The sequence below is a fragment of the Nycticebus coucang genome, chromosome 16 (assembly GCF_027406575.1).
Source record: "Nycticebus coucang isolate mNycCou1 chromosome 16, mNycCou1.pri, whole genome shotgun sequence".
In the NCBI taxonomy this organism is placed as follows: domain Eukaryota; kingdom Metazoa; phylum Chordata; class Mammalia; order Primates; family Lorisidae; genus Nycticebus; species Nycticebus coucang.
Window position 1 is genome coordinate 8,518,943 of NC_069795.1, and position 22,603 is coordinate 8,541,545.

General features: G+C 40.2%; 1 protein-coding gene and 1 non-coding gene across 2 annotated transcripts in view; one reads left to right on the forward strand and one right to left on the reverse strand.

The window, feature by feature from the left end:
• The window catches only part of TTC3 (tetratricopeptide repeat domain 3), a 121,060-nt gene that overhangs the window by 3,450 nt on the left and 95,007 nt on the right, over positions 1–22,603 (reverse strand). Inside the window, exons 35-44 of the mRNA XM_053564491.1 lie at positions 21,072–21,221; positions 16,851–16,990; positions 12,986–13,054; positions 11,911–12,007; positions 10,109–10,206; positions 8,435–8,525; positions 6,968–7,069; positions 5,206–5,564; positions 3,280–3,406; positions 2,962–3,084 (exon numbers count right to left, since the gene is read on the reverse strand). Coding sequence (XP_053420466.1) covers positions 2,962–3,084; positions 3,280–3,406; positions 5,206–5,564; positions 6,968–7,069; positions 8,435–8,525; positions 10,109–10,206; positions 11,911–12,007; positions 12,986–13,054; positions 16,851–16,990; positions 21,072–21,221 — 1,356 coding nt within the window. The remainder of the gene's footprint in view (positions 1–2,961; positions 3,085–3,279; positions 3,407–5,205; positions 5,565–6,967; positions 7,070–8,434; positions 8,526–10,108; positions 10,207–11,910; positions 12,008–12,985; positions 13,055–16,850; positions 16,991–21,071; positions 21,222–22,603) is intronic.
• On the forward strand, positions 10,565–10,672 carry LOC128568253 (U6 spliceosomal RNA). The gene has a single exon (XR_008375072.1). It is a non-coding gene; the product is annotated as a U6 spliceosomal RNA (small nuclear RNA).

The following is a 22,603-nucleotide window of genomic DNA, read 5'->3' on the forward strand; positions in this document are numbered from 1 at the left end:
AGTATAGCTCAATGTAACAAATCACTCATTTAATTATCTAACAGTTGGGGAGGGTAAATTGTAACACATCCCTATAGGGGCTGTCCTGTGGCTGGATCAGATGGTGAGGGAAGACTGTTGAGCAAAAGCAGGTTATAATATCACATGCATCACATAATTTAAATTTTTAAAAATAAAGAGAAGACCGGGTGTGGTGTCTCAGGCCTGTAATCCCAGCTCTCTGGGAGGCTGAGGCGGGTGGATTGCCTGAGCTCACAGGTTCGAGACCAACCTGAGCCAGAGAGAGATCTCATCTCTAAAAATAGCTGGGCATTGTAGTCCCAGCTACTTTGGAGGCTGAGGCAAGAGAATTGCTTGAGCCAAGAGTTTGAGAGGGCAACAAAGTGAGACTGTCTCAAAAAATAAATAAATAAATAAAATAAAAATAAAGAGAATACATGTATAACTAGATGCCTAGAAGAGCGTCTGGAAAGACACGCAAAACACAAAAGTAGTTACCCTGGTCAAGGGAGGCTTTCTTTTTTCATTATTATTTTGTAAAGTTACTATGAACATGGATTACTTGTACAAATCAAAACAAAGCATACAATGGCTCATTTGGCACACATCCAGGTGAGGGATTGGACACAGATGAATGGAAGGTTTCCAGCCTCCAGCAGCTCAGTCTGGTGAGCACAGACAGCATTACAGACCTGAGAGCAGACAGGGGCTCTCACCCCACACTGCATAGGTAATTTCTACATTAACTTGCCTCTACACTCTGAGCACCTTGAAGGTAGGAAATGAGTCTTGTTTGTCTGTGTCCTTCGCAAACAGTAAAGAACCCAGACCTGAACCCACACTCCAAAAACACCTGCAGTCCAGGGAGTGGAGCTGGGAAAACACCTGGAGTTGCTGTCCAGCCTTTTACTGCCTTTCTCAAGGCGTGACGTGGCCCAAGCAGAGCAGGCAGCAGCACCACAGAATGAGGGTTCACCCTCCTTTACTGTTGCCTGTAACTTCAGGGTCAGGGACAAACAGATGTCAGTCCTGGGGAAAGGCAAGTTAAGGCCTCTCTAATATCCTCTACAAAGCTCAGAGCTAGGTTTATCTTAAACAGTCTACAGTTGATTGTATCTGAGAAAAGATGGGCACAGTTTACTTCTAAGTAAAAGACAACCACACAGGCAGTGCCTGCGGCTCAGCGAGTAGGGCGCCGGCCCCATGTACCGAGGGGTGGCGGGTTCAGACTCAGCCCCAGCCAAACTGCAACAAAAAATAACCGGGTGTTGTGGTGGGCGCCTGTAGTCCCAGCTGCTCGGGAGGCTGAGGCAGGAAAATCGCGAAAGCCCAAGAACTGGAGGTTGCTGTGAGCTGTGTGATGCCACGGCACTCTACCAAGGGCTATACAGTGTCTCTACAAAAAAAAAAAAAAAGACAACCACACAAAAAAATTGAGAGAAAAATTCTTGCCCCTAAAGAACATAAAAAGTATGACTGAAATATGCAGCTTTGACTAAAACCCATACATGTGCACACAGGAGAGTGTAGAAAAGTATGCACCAATGTTATAACACTTGTTGGGGGGAGGTGGATTTATTAAAAATGCCCTTTTAATTTGTATTTCTATTGTTAGCCATGTATTTTTGTACTTTTTTTTTTTTTTGGACAGTCTTACTATGTCACTCTTGGTAGAGAGCTGTGGTGTCACAGCTCAAACTCTAGGGCTTAAGCGATTCTCTTGCCTCAGCCTCCCAAGTAGCTGGGATTACAGGCGCCCGCCACAATGCCCGGCTATTCTTTTGTTGTAGTTTTTGTTGTTGTTTGGAAGGCCTGGGCCAGGTTTGAAACCACCAGCCCCAGTGTATGTGGCTGGCACCCTAGCCGCTGAGCTATAGGCACCAAGCCTACTTTTGTACTTTGAAAATATAATACTTTTAATTCACAAAAAGATTCAGTGCCAGTTCAAGTAAGCAAACCAGTATTGTGCTCCCTGCTGAAAACACTACGGGGTCCACAGCTCTCCTTATGTTTCATCAGCTGCACTGACACCACAGCTGGCCAAAGAGAAATGGAGCTCTACACCAGAATTCCATCCAGAGGACCCGGCCCCGAGCCACACAGGCAACAGGGCTTCTTTCAAACTCATGTATAGTCCCTACAGCATGGTCTCCAGCATCAGCCAATCATGTGATGGGGATTAGGGAACAATAGGCTTTGTGAACAAGTCCAAGGGCCTGATATGAGCTACATCCATGTCTTCAAACACTCCAGCCAACTGTTATGAGCCACCTGTGCTGTGGTTTCCTTATTATAATTACAATGCCAATCAATTCCGGTCATAGATGTTAAAGTATTTTATGCAAAATTCTATGTAAATGTAAATATTCTTACTAAGAGGAAAAGCATAAATCAGCATATGCAGTCCAAGCAAATTTAGCTTATCCTAGGGTCCCTTTTAGGCTTTTAAGGGAACAGGCAGAGGGCAGCCCCTAGCCTTGCTGGGGCAGAGCTGACCCAGCTGACCCATTCTGACCCATTCTACAGCAGCATGATATCAGCCAGGCTCCTAGTGCTATTAAAAGATGGGACCAAGTCTGTGTGAGTCCAAAGCCCATGGTTACACAGAAGAAATTATTCAAAAACTGTTTTCCCAAACTATTCAATATACCACACTAGACAGAAAATGTTAATGTACTTGACAATCTGTAGCAAAATAAGGCATGAGAGAGAAGGTTCCCTCAGCAGGGGCTTTTCTCTGCAATGAGCCCCAAGGCACTTGTCAGAGCACAGACATGATCTCAGCAATTAGGTGATTGTTCTAACTGGGCCATTCAAGTACACTGAAATTTGGTTTCTAATTTTACAAAGAAATAAAAATCAGGTTTAGAAATTAAAAGAATGGAGCTAAATTAGGGCTTCAAAATTTTGCTTCCTTCTTGTTCTTCATTAAAAAAAAACAACTAACGACACAGCACTCACAGGGATATCTTCTGTTTTCTGCCCCTTGGTTTTGGGTGATGGTCCGACAATCACCTGGGACAACCTGGTCACAGAAGCTGCAGAGCTGGGCTCAGGTGTCCTCTTGTCCTTCCCAGGATTTGGCTACAGAGATAACAGGGGAGGGGCGGAGGAGGGTGGGGGGGAGGAGGAAAGCAAAGTTCAGTAACCTAAAAGCTTGACCATCTTCTGCCATTAGTAAATTATTTTCCACCTTTCAGTTTAAGGCATTTTTAAATAATCCTCATACTTTAGAAGTAAGAATGGAGTGGCACATTTTCTTGTATCTGAATGAAATACCTTTTTCTTTTTCTGTTCATCTAGAATGTGTTCCGTCACTCTTTGGACAATTTCATCAATACTCAATCCTGACAGTGAGTTCTTGTTTTTGTTTCGCACTTTTTTAATAAAACCAGCAAGCTCGGTACTGAAAGAGAAAGTGAATGGTAAGTGACAACAAAGTCAAATTTTTTACTGCCAAGAATTACTATGTGCCAATATCAACCCAACCCCCAAAATCAAAAATAAACATAACAAAAAGTTAATGTGTTGATCCAATGATAACAATGGTAATTGTATATAAAAAGCAGAACTATTTTTAGGCAAAATTACTTTCTCCAAAGTAGTTATGAAAATTTCAATATTACTTCTAAATGTTTATTTCAATAGGATTTCAAAGTAATTGTGCATCTGCTAGATCCACCTGGGATAGCAACTTCTATTTAGAAAACTGACTTTGCAGCCTATATGTTATCATAGCTTTACACAAAATCATTAAACAATAAGACACACCATTAGTTCCAATTTGAAATCAATAAATTCTTTCCAACCAAGAGGAAAATAGTTTAGCAGCCTCCTCCCTTGAAAAATCTAGTTAACAGCAAGATTCAAAGCCTGAATGTTTCACAAGTTCCATCAGGTGGGCCTTAGAGTCAATAGGAACTTGCTAGTGGCAATAATATTACCCTAAATATTTTGACTTTCAGAAAATTAGGATGCAATTTACTTGATTGTTTAATCTCTGCCAAATATAATCAGGATTGCAAAAAATTTTATTTGTAGGGTACTTCTGATAATTACAACTTGAATATGTTACAACTGGCATGGCAATTACTATTGAGAGAATTTATGTTTCTCAACTTAGGCAAGGCAAAATACACCCATGTGCAAACAAAATACACTTTTCAAATGGGCAGAGCTATACCAATATAAAATATTAATTCTAGCCAATCATATATATATATATATTTTTTTTTTTTTTTTTTTGAGCGTCCCATACTGTTGCCTTTGCTAGAGTGCAGTGTTATCATCATAGTCCACTGCAACCTCAAACTCCTGGGCTCAAGTGAACTTCTGCCTCAGCCTCCTGAGTAGCTGGGACTATTTTTTTTTTTTTTTTTTTGGACTTGGGGGCAGGGAGGGAGCAACAGGAGAGGTGGAGGCAAAAGTGCTGCCAAGGAGCTGGAAAACCCTCCGCCCTGTCTCCAGCTCTGGCTGGGCAGTAAGAGCACCTGGACACACACACACAGGGCCCGTCAGCACTCACACAGCCCTTTATTGTAACAGAGTTCAAAACTGAGGTCTCAACCTCACACCTCTGACAACTCAAAGGTCTTAACAAGGTTAAGCTTTTACAACTCAAAGGTCTTGTCTTAACAAGGTTAAGTTGCTGCTGGCTTCTTTGCCATGAGTGATACGCCCCTCCCCCCTCCATCAAAATGACACAAAGCTCTTCTTAATTTTGCACTTCATTTACTGATGCTATAATGTTTTAGAAAGTGTTACTGATCTCATCAAAAATCTCAGCAAACTTAGCTGGGTATTGTAATGGGCGCCTGTAGTCCCAGCTACTCGGGAGGCTGAGGCAGGAGAACCACTTAAGCCCAAGAGTTTGAGGTTGCTGTGAGCTGTGATGCCACAGCGCTTTACCGAGGGTGACATAGTGAGACTGTATAAAAAAGAAAAAAAATTCAACGAACTGTCATGGGCTCTGAGGAGTGCTGAACACTCAGTGGTCAACATTTTCAACCTAGATATGCACATTAAAAATTTTATTTGAAAATACTCACCTCTGTATTTACAAAAAAAAAAAAAAAGTAGCACCTGTGTTTCTGAGTGAAACAAGAGGCAACCTTTCCTGTTAGCTCCTAATTGCATGGCTTTATCCAGTCAGGGTACCTCAGTTCCACAGTGCTGGACAGAGGCACAGACAGCTCATGTTCATACCTGTTGTAGCACGGGAACACCACAGACAGGTGCTCAATGATACTGTTGAATGGCTTTTTTGGAGACTGGCTTGTACCAGCAGCGTGTCCTGAAGGAGCAGGGACAGGATCCACCACAAGGCTGTGTTTTGATGGTGCCACCTGGCCAGCCCGCTTGCATTCCGATGGCTGAGCAACTGTAGGCTGACAGGAGGGCGGCCCTGGCAACAGTGCAGGAGAAGCCTCCACTGGGCAGTCACTGGCAAAGAGGAGACCTAGCCCCTCATGAGCCACCATTTGGTCTCCAGCTGTGTCACTTGGTGAAGTCACAGAGCCTTGGTCATCACAGCCTGAAGACTCAGGGTGTGACGAAGGATGAATCTGTGAGGAACACACCACAGCAGAGGGTCACTTAGGGCTGTCTTGAATGGAAAGCAGAAGCACCCCAGACAAGGACGCAAGGACTGAGGAGCAGGCAGACTATGATGAAGCCCACTGGAAAATGACACATTAGCTACTAAGTTAAAAAGAATTACTAACTATAACTTGTTAGTTGTTAAAGAGTAAAAGCAGTACTCTGACTTCTGAGTAATTCTTTATAATTCATTGTTTTCTCTGCCAACGAGAAGAACTACCTAAATGAGAATCTTTACCTACCTGCCAGCTCTCTTTCAGCCTCTAGCTGATCACACTTCTCTTCCCAGAGAAATTTTTTTGCAGACTGATTAGAAATCTCCATCCCACGCACAAAGTCACAGGGACATCTGCTGGTTGTCTCCTCTTTATCAAACCATGCGTTTCCCAGCTCCACACTGCCTGGCAGCCCCTCTGTCCAGGCCGGGAGAACTGAGGCTCCTCCTCACGCTGATGCTCAAGGCCCAAGGCCCAAATCGCGGCTGTCTGCTACGTTCTCTACGCACTCTCACAGGCCTCAGTGACTGTGCGCTCGCGGCTGATTGATACCCACTTTTTACACGTCTCCAGTCTAGACTATTTTCCTAAGATCTAACCCCGCAAATCCTCCTGGGTGATTGACAGAGGCCAAGGACTCACCCTCAACTCCCCACAGATACACACAGTGCCTCAGTCTTGTAAGCACCAAGGGTTCCTCCAAGTGCACCTCCTGAATGCCTTGTACCTTCCCCCCTGCTTCCCCTGCCGTGCCTCATCCAGGACAGGCTGATGGCAGTAAGCTAAATACACACAAACTCACAGACAGCCCCACATTCCAAAAAGAAAGGACACAGGCTAAGGTCCCTGAAAGTGATCATTACCAACAACATATTCACCTCAATACCGTTCTCATGCATGGATGTAGGAAGACTGAACTTCTATTTGTACAAGAATGTTATAAAGCTGAAAAGACTAACCAGTACTACCAATAATAAAAACATTAAGGCAATAATTTTTTTTTTTTGAGACAGAGTCTCACTATGTCACCCTCAGTAGAGTGCTATGGCGTTACAGCTCACAGAAACCTCAAACACTTGGGCTTAAGCAATTCTCTTGCCTCAGCTTCCCAAGGCTGGGACTACAGGCGCTCGCCACAACACCCAGCTATTTTTTGTTGCAGTTGCCATTGTTATTTAGCTGGCTCGGGTCGGGCTCGAACCCATCAGCCTCGGTGTATGTGGCTAGTGCTGTAACCACTGTGCTATGGGTGCCGAGCCAAAGGCATAATTAATCCACCCCATCCTCATTACCAGAAAACAATAACAAATAACCACTTTGGCCAATTAAGAGATTGTGCTTAAAAAAAAAAAAAAAGGATGTGATAGACTTACTGTGTGACAGGTAGGAAACGACAGCTCAGAAATCTGCACTTTAGAAAGTTTGCTGAGCTGAGAACCATTTTTAATTGCCTTAATTTGTTCTTCAAACTGACTCTGTAGGGAGAAGGGAAAGTGTGGGAAAACCACAATTGTCAATTAGTACTTTGTTTTTTACCATACATTACCAATGTCTTATAATTTTCCACGAAACATAAATGTCTTATAAAGAACCTTAAAATAAGACAATCAGAATGCTCTAGTAGGAGTGTCCAACCTTTTGTTTTCCTGCCACACATTACATATACAAACACTAACGAAAGCTGATGAGCAAAAAATTAGGTCTATACATAATTCTGTGCATTGTTTTCAAAGTATTCACCACACAGATAAGCAAAACAGACCTCAAATAATCTGCACGTAGCCATAGGTTGGACACCCTATTACAGTCTCATCAAACATAACTTCTCTTCTTAGCACACTGGGAGGCCAAGGCGGGTGGATCGCCTGAGCTCACAGGTTTCATACCAGCCTGAGCAAGAGTGAGACCCCCATCTTTAAAAACAAACAAACAAACAAACAAAACAAAACTGAGCATTGTGGCAGGCACCTGACTCTGGAGGCTGAGGTAAGACATTAGCTTGAGCCCAAGAGTTTGAGGTTGCTGTGAGCTGTGGTGCCAGAGTACTCTACTGAGGGTGACAAATGAGACTCTGCTCAAAAAAATAAATAAATAAAGGCTGGGTGCAGTGGCTTGCATCTGTAATCCTAACACTCTGGGAGGCCCAGGTGGGTGCAATGGTTGAGTTCATGAGTTCGAGACCAGTCTGAGCAAAAAATCAAGACCCTGTCTCTACTAAAAATAGAAAAACTGAGAAGGATGGCTTGAGCCCAAGTTGGACGTTGCTGTGAGCTACGACGCCACCGCAGTCTACCCAGGGTGAGAGCCTGAGACTCTGTTTTAAATAAAAACAAAAAAACAAAAACAAACAAATAAAAAACATAATTTCGGGCGGCGCCTGTGGCTCAGTCGGGAAGGCACCGGCCCCATATACCGAGGGTGACGGGTTCAAGCCCGGCCCCGGCCAAACTGCAACCAAAAAATGGCCGGGCGTTGTGGCGGGTGCCTGTAGTCCCAGCTACTCGGGAGGCTGAGGCAAGAGAATCGCTTAAGCCCAGGAGTTGGAGGTTGCTGTGAGCTGTGTGAGGCCACGGCACTCTACCGAGGGCCATAAAGTGAGACTCTGTCTCTACAAAAAAAAAAACAAAAAAAAAACTTAATTTCTCTAATCTTAGCAATACAAGGCAGACTTTTAGATACTTAAGCAAATATAATTACTTCCACGAAAAAATTATAATAATGTTAACAAGAACTATATTACTGTGATTAAAAAAAATGGCTTCAATAAGACAATAGCCTCCTAAGAATTATAACCATCATAAAGATTTTGACAGAATTATAAAATGTTTTTTATAACTTACTTTTGCTTTCTCAATTTCTTTTGTAACATTAGAAAGAAATGATTTCCATGAACATATATCAGACTCCACGTCGGGGTATGTTGTAGAATCACTAAAATTATCAAAATATGAAACTGGTAGTATTACTTTAGAAATTTTAAAAATTAAAATATTAAAGAAAAACCAGAACATTCTTTTTACACCTTTTCTATTTTGTTATATTTTGGTGGAACAAGCAGATGGCATGGCATCCCCAGAAAAGAATCTACATATACCTTAAGGTTTATTGGAAGAGAGTTGATGCCATTAGATAAAATGAGTGTCTCATATTTTTGTTTCCTAGATGAACCACAATGTAGCCTATAAGTTTTTAATACATAAGTATTTGAACACCATTCATCTTAAACTCAGCTGCGCTATTCCTGCAATATGAATCAGCGTATTAGTTTACCTTCAGAAAACTTTTCTCGTGAAAAAAAATTAAATCTTGAAAATGAAGAAATAAGGAACTCTACACTAAAACTCTTGATCTGTGATCCAACAATCTGGTTCAATTCTGAGGTTTTGAAATTTGAATCAAACAGCAAGCACCAGAAAGGATGAAAAACTTGCATATGAAACATCATTAACAAAACAAACAAACAAATACCAGATGAAAGTAATTCCATCTGTGAGAGCCTGCACATGGTGTGCTCAAGGCCAGGGTAAGGCCCTCCAGGATTCCCACATAAATCCCACTTAAAATAAAGAGGGACTTTACCTAACAAATGCAATCTTGTACCCTCAATGAATCCCCAACAATAAAAAAACAGAAACAAAAACAGGTTAAGATTATATGGAGAGCTGAAAACATTTAACATATGAAAATATACTTGGGGCGGTGCCTGTGGCTCAATGGGTAGGGTGCCGGCCCCATATACCGAGGTTGGCGGATCGAACCCAGCCCTGGCCAAACTGCAACAAAAAAATAGCTGGGTGTTGTGGCAGGCGCCTGTAGTCCCAGCTACTCAGGAGGCTGAGGCAAGAGAATCGCCTAAGCCCAGGAGTGGGAGGTTGCTGTTAGTTGTGACACCACAGCACTCTACCAAGGTGACAAAGTGAGATTCAGTCTCTTAAATAAATAAATAAATAAGAAAATATACTTAGTGATATATCCATATTCTGTCATGAAGACTGTTAAATAATAGCTATCATGGAAAGCAATTTGGCAAAACATTTTTAAAGCCTTGAAAATGTGATCTTCATTCCAGAAATGTACTGCTTGGAAATGACTAATAATGTGCATAAAGATTAACTATTAATATAATGATGTTCACTGCAGCACAGCTTATATCAACAAAATTTGTGAATAACTGTTACACCACGGTGGTGTTTGTTAAGTCATGATATGTTTATGTGCTGGAATACTATTCAATCTTTCACAATTAGGTGGGAGAAATGTAACTGTTGATGTGAACAAAGTTTCCTAATACTATGTAGTGGAAAAAAGTGAATTTTCATTTTTCAAATACTTAATGCATTTATTCCAAAATATTAACTAGTTATATCTCCATTTAGAATGGTGATTTTTATTTTTATTTGTTTTGACTTTTCTACAACTAAAGAAAAATAAAATGGTCCTCTCTGATATAAAGAATGTTTTTCTCCAAGGGCTCCAAATGGCATGCTGGGAAGAACACATGTGGACCACCCTACCTCATCAGCTCCAGGTTCTTCAGACAGGCTTCTGCTTGAGATTCCATGATCTGCAGTTTACACACTTCGCTCTTCTTCCAGTTTTCAAGCACAGATATCTGCCAGTAGATGAGAGGACATTTAAGTATTTGACAAATGAGAACTTGCAGGCTGAGCGCGGTGGCTCACATATGTAATCCCAGCACTCTGGGAGGCCAAGATGGGTGGTCTAAGCTCAGGAGTTTGAGTCCAGCCTGAGCCAGAGCCAGACCCCTGTAGTCCCAGCTACTTGGGAGGCTGAGGCAAAAGAATTGCTTAAGCCTACGAGTTGGAGGTTGCTGTGAGCTGTGATGCTACAGAACTCTACACCAAGGGCAACAAAGTGAAACTCTGTCTCAAAAAAAAAAAAAAAAAAAAAAATAGAGAACCTGAAACTATTTTAAATGTTAAAACTTAAACATTCCAAATCACATTCCTGTGCTTGCTTCGGCAGCACATATACTAAAATTGGAACGATACAGAGAAGGCCTTCATGGGTTCTGCGCAAGGATAATCCAAACCACATTCCAATTACTCCTTAAATGAAGTATGATGACAGAATCACCAGGACTTGATCTGGCTATAATTTAAGTCGGGTAAACATGAAATTAGACTGAGATTTGAAAATAGAATAACAAAGTGACATAATTACACACCTTACCTGATCCTTTTGGCAGGTATGAAACTGCATGTGGCTTTCTGCTTAAGTCACATAGAAGCACAGAGCCAGGGTAAGTGCACGTACATACCAATGTGCATGTTATCTATGGTACTCTCCGTGGTGAGTTGGGGGCCTGGGGTCAGCAGAACGACCAACCCCTCAGTATGGGCATGGAGAGCCTCTGGGACATGCTCTTATAATTTTAAACTCTGGCTTCCCCACAAGCCAACCAGCCATCTTTGTAAGAATCACTACAGGAAATGCAGAATGGCCAAATGATCCAAGTGATTCATGTAAGCCCTATGATCCCTAATGCCTGTTAATCCAGGTGTCGGTAACCGTGATAGGGCCCATAAAGCAAACCTGCTTACCAAATGGTGGTAAAAGTGAACTGAACAAGCTTAGAAATACAAACGAGTAGGACCCACAAAGTATTCATATTTTGGCTCTTTCTCTCTCTTTTCTTAGAAGCAGCTGTACAGTTAAGTCTTAACTGAAAAGCCTAATGTTTGCAAGATGGCATAAACTAAAGCCTTTTCTAATTTTTCTAGTATAATCACAGACACATATACCAATAAAAATCATTTGCTTCTCAGCTGGAAAAAAAAGACAACCATGTTTCAGAGACTAAATAAAATATAGACAGATGTCATTGATCTGATTGTCTCAGTAGTTTCTCAAACAGTATATTGACACTGGTATATATTCTTCTAGGGAGAGGGAAAAATACACTCTTTAAAAGTAGATTATTTTGAAGTTCCTTTCCAAGTATTGGCAAATATGTTTATTATTGGCTACTTCATGATACATCACTAGATTAAATATGAAAACTATTCAAAGTATACAGTATGGGAAATGATTGAGTTATAGTATTAAATAAGGAAAATAGGTCACAAAATTTGGTATACACTGTGAGTATATCTACATAACAACACAAACATAAAGGCAAAAAATAACAAAGCTACAGGCAAGGAAAAAGAGTGGTTGTTTTAGGGAGGGGTTGTTTAGGTTGATATCCCTGCCACACTTTTCAGTGATGTTTGTTATGCTTCCTATATAATTAAAGAGACAAAAACAAATGACAAATGCCATAGCTGTCATTCATCAAGTGCCATGGACTCACCTCTGCAGCCACAGCTCTTTGATGACTCTCTTCATAATGCTCTTTCCCTTTCTTTATACACTCTTCTAGTTTCATTTTCTCCTTTGTAAATGTATTACTGCAAATATTAAAGAAAAAAAAACTTCTTGGGAAAACATTTAACCAGTGAGATTACAAAGGCTTCGGGCCAGATGAGCTTTGGAATCATGCCACAAACACTTCACAACACCTTAATCCAGAGGGATTCCTTGCCTCCTACTTTACCTCCCATGCTATACAGACTCACATGTGCTCTCTGTGCTTCACAAATGTTCAAAAGAAGAAAGAAATTAACAGGGAGTATGTGACGGGGACACTGAAAAAGGGGTGAGAGCGTTGTGCTAGTTCACTGCCCTTAGGAGAGTAAAGTGGAGGACGACCTGGCTGTGTTAATACTAACAGACATTATAAAACATCCCTCACCCTGTGAGCCAGAAATTCTATTTTGACACACTTTGCAGGGAAATAACACAAAAGGGAAAAGTGATCTATATATAATTATTCGTGGCAATACTTCTGTAACAGCTAAAAAGTGGAAACAAAAGTAAATGTTCAAAGAGAAAGCCATGGACTTGGATGGCACATGAAACAATATTCAACTAGAAAACAAGAGTTCAACTGCTTACTACTGAGCATAATGGTTACCAGTATGTGAAAACACATTATTTTCATTAATACATGTTAGCAGGAAACTTTTTACAGGTTGATAATGAAAATTCTCTAATCAACCTACAATCATAGAGCAAAAAGAACAACAAACTATCATTCTACAGTTGAAACTAGGATTTTGGATAACGCAAGGAAAGTTTTTAAAACACATTTTTAATCTCACACTAATTAAAGAAAAAAGGAGTAATCAACAACAAATTCGGGATATTTTATAGTGACAATGGGAAATAAATGCAGAAACCTTATAAAATAAAATTACTTGAAGATATTCAAAGAATGTGTTTATTTAAATAGAAACATTATTTAAAAGAGACAACAATATATTTATAAGTCTAGTGTGCTTGTGCCTCTGCTTATTAAAAATATAAGAAGATATTTAAAAATTTGCCTGTTTTCAAGAGACTGATCCAGATGTAATTCATGTTCCGTATCACTGCCGTCATTTTTCTGGGTATACCTATAAAAGCATAATCACCAGACTTTAATTAATTTTTCAAAGGTTTCTTTTTTTTTTTTTTAACAGAATCCCACCAAGTAAATTCTACCCACATCTATATAAACATTTTTTGAAATGTTTTGCTTTTACATTTTGTTTCATTTCTAGTATCTTCTGAACAGGCATAGAATTTAAGGCAATTTTCTTTTCACACCGGGAGAGCAAATCATCTTTTTCTTCACTCTGAAACCATATGCTTACGGTCACCCTATCTCAGTCTGAGAAGCACACCTCAATAGTTTCAACAGAAGACAGACAGCACAGGCACTGTGGCAACATCTGTGTAACTAGTGGTTCTCATTCAAAATGAGAATACATGGATTCTCGATCAAAATGAAAACAGCCTTCTACTCTTTAAAATAGAACTTAAAGTCAAATTAAAATACATGTATGATGCACACTTGCACACCCCCCTTAAAACAAAGTGCACAAGTCTCTGATTCTTTAGCAACACCCAGCACAAGGCAAGTTCCACCTCTTCTTTCATGTTATCCTGAGACACTTCTTCATTCTAAAAGCAAGTTTAATTATCATTTCACTGATAAAATACTTCCTCCCTGCTCCAAATACTTAGTACAGGATGGGTCTCATGCAATTCCTCCCTCCTTTCATAGTCACCTATGGTCTGCACAGCCAAGAACACAGTAACTAAAGCAAGTAAACAGCCCTCAGAGTGGGAAAAGATATTTGCAGGTTATGTCTCCGACAAAGGTTTAATAACCAGAATCCACAGAGAATTCAAACACATTAGCAAGAAAAGAACAAGGGATCCCATCGCAGGCTGGGCAAGGGATTTGAAGAGAAACTTCTCTGAAGAAGACAGGCGCACGGCCTTCAGACATATCAAAAAATGCTCATCATCTTTAATCATCAGAGAAATGCAAATCAAAACTACTTTGAGATATCATCTAACTCCAGTAAGGTTAGCCTATATCAGAAAATCTCAAGACCAGAGATGTTGGCGTGGATGTGTAGAAAAGGGAACACTTTTGCACTGCTGGTGGGAATGCAAATTAATACATTCCTTTTGGAAAGATATATGGAGAACACTTAGAGATCTAAAAATAGATCTGCCATTCAATCCTGTAATCCCTCTACTGGGCATATACCCAGAAGACCAAAAATTACATCATAACAAAGATACTTGTACCAGAATGTTTATTGCAGCCCAATTCATAATTGCTAAGTCATGGAAAAAGCCCAAGTGCCCATCGATCCACGATGAATTAATAAATTGTGGTATATGTACACCATGGAATATTATGCAGCCTTAAAGAAAGATGCAGACTTTATCTCTTTCATGTTTACATGGATGGAGCTGGAACATATTCTTCTTAGTGAAATATCTCAAGAATGGAAGAAAAAGTACCCAATATACTCAGCCCTACTATGAAACTAATTTAGGGCTTTCACATGAAAACTATAACCCAGTTACAACCTAAGAATAGGGGGAAGGGGGAAGAGGGAAAAGGAGGGGAGGGAGGGGGCAGGTGGGTAGAGGGAGGGGGATTGGTAGGATTACACCTGTGGTGCATCTTACAAGGGTATATGCGAAAATTTCTAAATGTGGAATGTAAATGTCTTAGCACAATAATTAAGAAAATGCCAGGAAGGCTATGTTAAACATTGTGATAAAAATGTGTCAAACGGTCTATGAAACTAGTGTATGATGTCCCATGATCATATCAATGTACACAGCTATGATTTAATAAAAAAGAGAAAAACAGTGGTTTTCAACCTTCCTAATTGTTGCCTTGTTACAAATGGAAAAAAGAGAACCACTGGTCTATAACAATGCACCAATCATGTCCTAGTCATTTCTTAATTTATACTAAATGTGATCAAAAGCATAGGAACACAAAAGAAATTATTTGTCATATCTTTTGTGCTTCTCTAAGATATCTCAAAAGTTTTAAGATTTACTTAAGAACCTAAATATAAAAACTTTAAATAAGCATTTATTTGGAAAGTACAAAAAGCAAAAAAGCTTAGAGAAGCCTATAGTTTAAATTGTGACAGAAAAAGCAAAGAAACTATTAATAAAATGGAAAAAAATCAACAAAAAGCTTATTCCTCAGAAACTGTTACAAGTACAGAAAAAAAAATTTCTAATCAAGTCTCGAGTTATCTTGTCTAGTTTGATAGCACATTTGAACTGAATATAAAAAGAAATTTTAAATATAAATATTTCTACATTTTTAATAACTTAAAATGATTAAGACTAGACATGCCCAAATACTAAAATTAAAAGTGCTTTACATACATTATCGTTTCTGTAAGTGTTCTACTAATGAACCTAATCAAACGACAGGACTCGGGGAGTGAAAATTCTAATGTCGTGTCTTCTGTTTCCTCCTTTGTCTACTAAGGACTGCCTAAAAATGACCCAAATGTAATGCTATCAAGACTTACAGAGAAAGTCATCTGATCACAGGCATGAAGAATGGAAAAAAACAAATGCCCTTGAAAGGTGAGCATGGGGCACGGCCCCCAGTGAACCATGCCTCCCATTATTCATGCCTTTGAATCTAGACTAAGCCTGTGGCTTGTTCTAAGCAACAAAATGTGGCAGAAATGATGCTGCTATAGTTCTGGACCTGAACCTTCAGGAGGCCTGGCTGCTTCCACTTTTGTATCCTCAGAAGGCCTTAGCCATCACAGGCTACCATGCTAGAGACATGGAAAGGACATCTCAGTAAGGGACATAGGGAGAAGCTACATGGAGAAAGTGAGATGGAGCCATCCCAACATCCTGGCTGAGTCCAACCATAGCTACCCCAGCTAACTGCAGCCACACAAGGAACTCAGTCCAGACCACAGGATCCTGAGCAAACAAAATTGCTGTTTACTTAAGCTGCTGAGTATTGGCTGTTTTGTTACAAAGCAGTTCACAGTTAAACTGAGGAATTACCCAACATACCACTGTGCAGAACAGAGGGCATTAGGAATGGATTACAGAGGATCCCAAAACACACTTGGCCGACCTGACAATGATACGGATCTGGATGTATTGTCAAATGCTTCACACATCAAGACCAAATCTTAGTAATTTAAAGAACTGGTATAAAAGTAATTATAAATAAATCATCACAGAATCTTAGTGCTGGAAAGAGCCTTACATCTAGACCAGCCCCTCATTTTATGAATAAGAAAGAAGGTCAAAGGTAACATTCACAGCAAAGGATGATGTTCTGAAAATCAGCTCTTGGTAGATTCTCAGTCCCATGCTACTCCCCTTCTCATATAATTTATCTGAAAGCAAGCTAAGTTTACAAAAAGTTTTAGGTGAGATAATCATTCAATTGATACTTCTAAAAATGAGATAAAAACAAAACAGTATATAAAATTTCATTTTAATTGATATAGTTTGAAATTAAATATTAAAACTGTGAAAACTACAAGATATAGTATTTTAAAAACAATTAAAATTACCACCTTTCAAGGCTGGGTGTGGTGGCTCATGCCTGTAATCCCAGCACTCTGAGGCCAAGGCGGGTGGACTGCCTGAGCTCACAGGTTGGAGACCAGCCTGAGCTAGAGCGAGACCCCATCTCTAAAAAAAGCAGCCTGGCATTGTGGTGGGTGCCTGTAGTCCCAGCTACTTGAGAAGCTGAGGCAAGAGAATCACCTGAGCCTAAGAGTTTGAGGTTGCTGTGAGCTATGACGCCATGGCACTCCACCGAGGGCGAGGGTGACAAAGTAGGACTCTCTCTCCAAAAACAACAAAACAAATTATTGCCTTTCAATTGTTACTTACGTTTCACTTCCACTTGAAATCTTTTTTATTTTCTTCTTTAGTGCTTTTAGTCTATCTTGAATATCTTTTCTCTCCTGTTGCCATTTTTTAATTTCTGTTTCCAAATCTTGGAGGAACCAATCTAATTCTGTCTTTGAGATCTGAAAACATTTTACAAGTACTTAAATTAATGGCAAGATTTACTTTTTTTTTTTTTTTTTGTAGAGACAGAGTTTCACTTTATGGCCCTCGGTAGAGTGCCGTGGCCTCACACAGCTCACAGCAACCTCCAACTCCTGGGCCTAGGCGATTCTCCTGCCTCAGCCTCCCAAGTAGCTGGGACTACAGGCGCCCGCCGCACGCCTGGCTATTTTTTTGTTGCAGTTTGGCTGGGGCCGGGCTTGAACCCGCCACCCTCTGCATATGGGGCCGGCGCCCTGCTCACTGAGCCACAGGCGCGGCCCAAAAGAAGAGCCCAAAAGACTAGATTGTAACAGTATTAAAGCTTAAACAATGACTCAAATTCAGTGGAACAGATACTCTAGACCTAGGGATACAAAGTCACATCACACACCCACATCCTACCCACCACATGCTGTTTCAATGAGACTAGAACTACCCACACTTCACGCTTCAGCCTAAATGATCCTCTCTAGTCTACAGGTAGTTTGCATGCATGCTATAGCTAGCAAGTCTAATAGGTATTGTTTTTGTAAGTGTGATCTTCTGTCATTAAAGGCATTTGGGTTGTAATAACTGCCAGAACTTCAGGCAGTGTGACAAAAAGAAGTAGAAACCTCTTCTGACTCAATGCTGGTACCTCTCCCCTGGAGGGTTAGGAACACCACTTGGTACCCAGCCTTCTGTCAGCTTAGGTAGTTGCTGCTTTTTGAAACTTCTAAACCTATGAATTGCCTAAAAGTTTTTTCATTTCCAAAATACCATCCATTCAGTGATAGCAAGGGGCTTAGGGTGGGGCACATGCTTATAAACACCAGTCATTTATAAGCAAAATATACTTTCCATGTTAATATTTCTAATAAATTAAATGTATATTAGATAATCAAAGCAATATTTAAAAGAAACCAAAAGAAACATGTTAAATATTTTCCAGTTTAAAATTCTACTAGTGTCAACAACTGCTTAATGAAATCCTAACTTCATATCTGCTTTAATTTTTAACTTCTTATTAGGTTCTGTGAAGCCTGAACTTCTTCCTGAAGGTTTTGAAAAAGCCTAGGTCACTGCAGACAAGTACTCAGCTATAGAAACACAGGGACTTCTCCCTCAGAAAGGACCCTAAAGTCAACCTACGTGGACTTCACGGGAAATAATGGCCCTCAAGTCAAAAGCTCTATCAACGTAAGAGGCCACTTCTCCCTCTTCAGCCTTAGACACCAAGGTTTTCAACATTTCTGGGAGACAGATCTGTTAGCTGATTAAGACCTTTTAAGACATCTGAGTCCTATAGCAGGGGTTAAGGGTGATGCTGGGTTCTGGCTCACATTTTCTTTGCTGCACCTTGCTGATCCTGAGTTTGTTATTACTGTGACTAGGATAACTACCATGCCTACAACATCTATTCTATTTATTCTACCTGGTTCCATTTCCTGAAAGTTTGGGCCAATAATGTGAGTGTACATTATACAAGGGAGCACTTTTTACAAGTCAAGATACAGTAAATCCTTGAGCAATATTACAACCAGTTATAACCTGCCAGCCACAGGTTAGGGTATATTAAAAACAAGAGGAGAGACTAGCTTCAGAATAGCTATTTTTTCTCTGACAGAGAATACATAACCGGCCTAATTATCTACTCAGCCATTCCTAGCTCACAATACTAAAACCCAACCAGCTATACAAAATGGCTATCTCAGATTCTTTTTTGAAGCTTAATATGTACTAAGTACTCTTAAAGTACTGATTTTTCTCAACAGGGGCATAAGCAGCGTTTTAGGTGAAACAATTCCTCCTTCAGTACTGTTACTGTCTCTGGCCATCCCCATCTTTTCCAGGTTTCACAGGAAAGGATGTTTCACCAAGTTATGAAGTAGCGATTACATCAATACTGAGGAGGTGGGGGTCAAAAAGGCTGAAGGAATTGTCAAAGGTCCCACAGCCATTATACGGGGGGCTGGGATGAGGAACTTGCAGTCTGACTCCACTGCCTGAGGAGTGGAGATGTGATTTCTGCTGGCTGCCAACTCTTCTGTTCTCTACAAGGGGTGGTGGTGTGTATCTTCTAATACATCCAAATGTGGGGTCAAATGATTATGAATTAAAAGGTAAAAGCTCATAACCTCAGTGATCTGTACAAATTTCTCCACAAGCTATGAGCGTAATCATGATCTTAATGAAGAAATGGACACAGCTAAATCCTATGTGCTCCTGTGTGGACACCAACCTACAGACCTCAGGCTGGCAATTCATCCTGGTAGGAAACAGGTGCATATTTTACAGAGAAAGTGTAATCACCTGGCAGGCCTATAAGGTTAGGGCTACATAGCCACCACCACCCCTTTTTTTTTTTTTTTTTTTTTTTGCAGTTTTTGGCCGGGGCTGGGTTTGAAAGCGCCACCTCCGGTATATGGGGCCAGTGTCCTACTCCTTTGAGCCACAGGTGCCGCCTCATAACTGCCCTTTTAAGCCTGACTACTCTTGGATAGGGCCATGCAATAGCAGACCCAAAGTCTTCATCTGTTAAAAAGCCCAAGAGCCAGAGCCCTCAGCTAGAGCTGTGGCCTTCTCAGAGCCCTCCACTCAGGGGTCTTTATTTCCTAGATGGTTCTTGACCAACTGTACAAAGAGAGGAGCCTTGATGAACTGTACAAATACAGCAATTCCCAGTCAGACCAGCAATTATAAAGCTGGGAAAGCCTCTGCCAAAATAAACTTCACTTACTGAATGCCAAGTGACTATGTCTTAAATCTGTCCTCATCACTCCAATAGGGAGCCACAGGCCTTCCCATATGGATTGATTAAAAGTGAATTTTCTCAAGGCAATACAAAGTTTGTAAGAATATTTTGTTAAACCTCCCAAGTAGCTTATTCAAACTTGTGTTCCACGTGTCACTCTACATCGGGTTTTCCTTCTGTTCTTTTTTCCTTCTCCCAACAAGGCAAATGAGAAGTCCTTGGTTCCATCTAATTCTTCTTATCCTTTGAATCTGCCCAGGTTCATCCTGAGTATAAACAGATTCTGGGGAGCATCCTAAGTTACCTCTACAAACTGACCCCTTTCTTCTGGGTAAATCTCAGTAAACGAGTTTCCTGATTAAGGTCCCACTAAGGTAATTTTCTTCTATTTTAATATGTTGCACCCCAACTATCGATCCAGACTTCTGAAATAAATTCGTCCTTTCTTAAAAGGATTAATATCCCTTTGTTACCTGTCTGAACAGAAAATGGTAGTTCTTAAAATGAAATGCACCATGATTTCTTCACATCTATTATTCTGTTTTCCCACTAATTCAATCTTGCCTTGCCACTAATTGGTATCCCTACACCTGTATAATGTGCCTGATGATCCACCTTGGCTAACAGAATTCAAAGGTCAGCAGAGTCAGACAAGACACTGGGTAACTTCACAGTTCTGATAGGCTGAAAGCTGCTATGTGTTATTTTTACACTTTTTTGGGAGTAAGATGAAAATGATGGTAGTAACAGTAAAAGTAATAATAGTGGTAACCAGTATCAACTGAGTCCTTATTATGTACCAGACAGTTATTAAGTACTTTGTAAGTATTAATCTAATCCCACAAAATGGGAGCTATTTACCCACATTTTCTAGATAAGGAACTAAAGTACAGAGAAGTTAAGTAGCTTGCCCAAGATCAGAACTTGTATATATACAGCCAAGCCTAGGTCTGAACCTGGCCAGTCTCCAGGGGCACCCTCTGAACTTCTAATGCTATGCTAACCCTCAGTTTAAATGAGAATTTATCTCGGAATTCAATCACCATAAAATAGTTTTAGTTAACCAAGCACATTGAATCATAGATAAATGAAAACCTACATTTACGGCCCTTTCCTCACACAGCAATTTGTAGAGGTTCTACACTGCAAGAAACCCTGTCATTTTAATATGTTATAGAGACATTTAAAGCAGGTAATTTTGTGAAAGAATCATTTGTCTATCCAACAATGCAGATGTTTAGCTAACTGAAGCCCCCAAAACACAGTTATATTCACCTCCTCCTAACTATGCCACGTGCAGTTAAAGACAGGTTAACAAGGATTACCTGGTTTTCTTCTAAGTTCCTTTTCAACTTTTCTTCCAGGTCCCTGGTCTCTTCTGAGCTCTTAAGTTTTATCTGCTCATAATTTTCACATGCTTCTTTAAGTTGCTCTTGTAATACTTGGTACTCTTTTTCAATCTCTGCAATTTCCCCCTAAAAGTAAATTACAAAGTTATCCATTAAAAACAATTAAAAATGAGGGTGGCACCTGTGGCTCAGTGAGTGCCGGCCCCAAATGAGGGTGGCGGGTTTGAACCTGGCCCCGGCCAAACTGCAACAAAAAATAGCCGAGCCTTGTGGTGGGTGCCTGTAGTCACAGCTACTTGGGAGGCTGAGGCAAGAGAATCGCCTAAGCCCAAGAGGTTGCTGTAAGCTGTGACGCCACGGTACTGTACCTATGGCGACAAAGTGAGACTCTGTCTCTAAAAACAAACAAAAAAAACAAATTAAAAATGCCTATTTATTACCTTGTTTTAAACTCTCTCATAGGAAAATAAAAAGGTGAAAGTTACAAGGGAAATGTCACAATAATTTAGGGATTAAAACACTGTTTAGCAAAGCTAGCTCTTTTATAAGTATAATCATTCGTATTACTGTAATTCATAATGCAACTTTCTAATCTATACTATAATTATTTCTGAATATTTGTTTTAAAAGAACTCAGTATTACATCAATAATTTGATGTATTTCATGATTTTACTTTTTTTTTTGAGACAGAGTGTCACTCTGTCACTCAGGGTTGAGTGCCGTGGCAACACAGGTCACAGCAACCTCAAACTCTTGGGCTCAAGTGATCCTCTTGCTTCAGCCTCCCAAATAGCTAGGACTATAGGCATGCACCATGACACCCAGCTAGTTTTTCTATTTTTTAGTAGAGACAGGGTCTAGCTCTTGCTCAGGCTGGTCTTAAACTCCTGAGCTCTAGAAATCTACCTGCCTTCGCTTCCCAAAGTGTTAGGATTATAGGTGTGAGCCACTGTGCCCGGCCCAATAATTTAATGTAAATGTCACTCTCCACAATTAACACCAAGAACTGTTTATTAGTTTAAAAAAGCTGTATATATTATGAATATTTTAGATCTGAGCAGGACATACTAACTTTGGCCTTACTTTTAAATGTTTCAAATAAATAGTTGCTGATCATTTCAAAAAGAAAAGTTAAAATATTATCAATGAATTATCTTCAGTTTTCTGTTTCTTGGACCAACTTAAAAAAGAAAGCAACGAGAAACCATTCTGTAATGTGCAATGTTGGTCAACAATAAATGTTATAAGTACTTTTTTTTTCATTTTGAGACAGTCTCAGTCTATTGCCCCAGGCCAGAATGCCATGATATCATAGCTTACAGCAAACTCAAACTCTTGGGCTCAAGTGATCCTCTTGCCTCAGCCTCTCAAGTAGCTGGGACTACAGGTGCGCATCACTACACCCAGCTAGTTTGTCTATTTTTAGTAGAGATACGGTCTTGCTCTTGGTCAGGCTGGTCTCGAACTCAAGCAATCCTCTCACCTCAGCCCCTCAGAATGCTAGGAT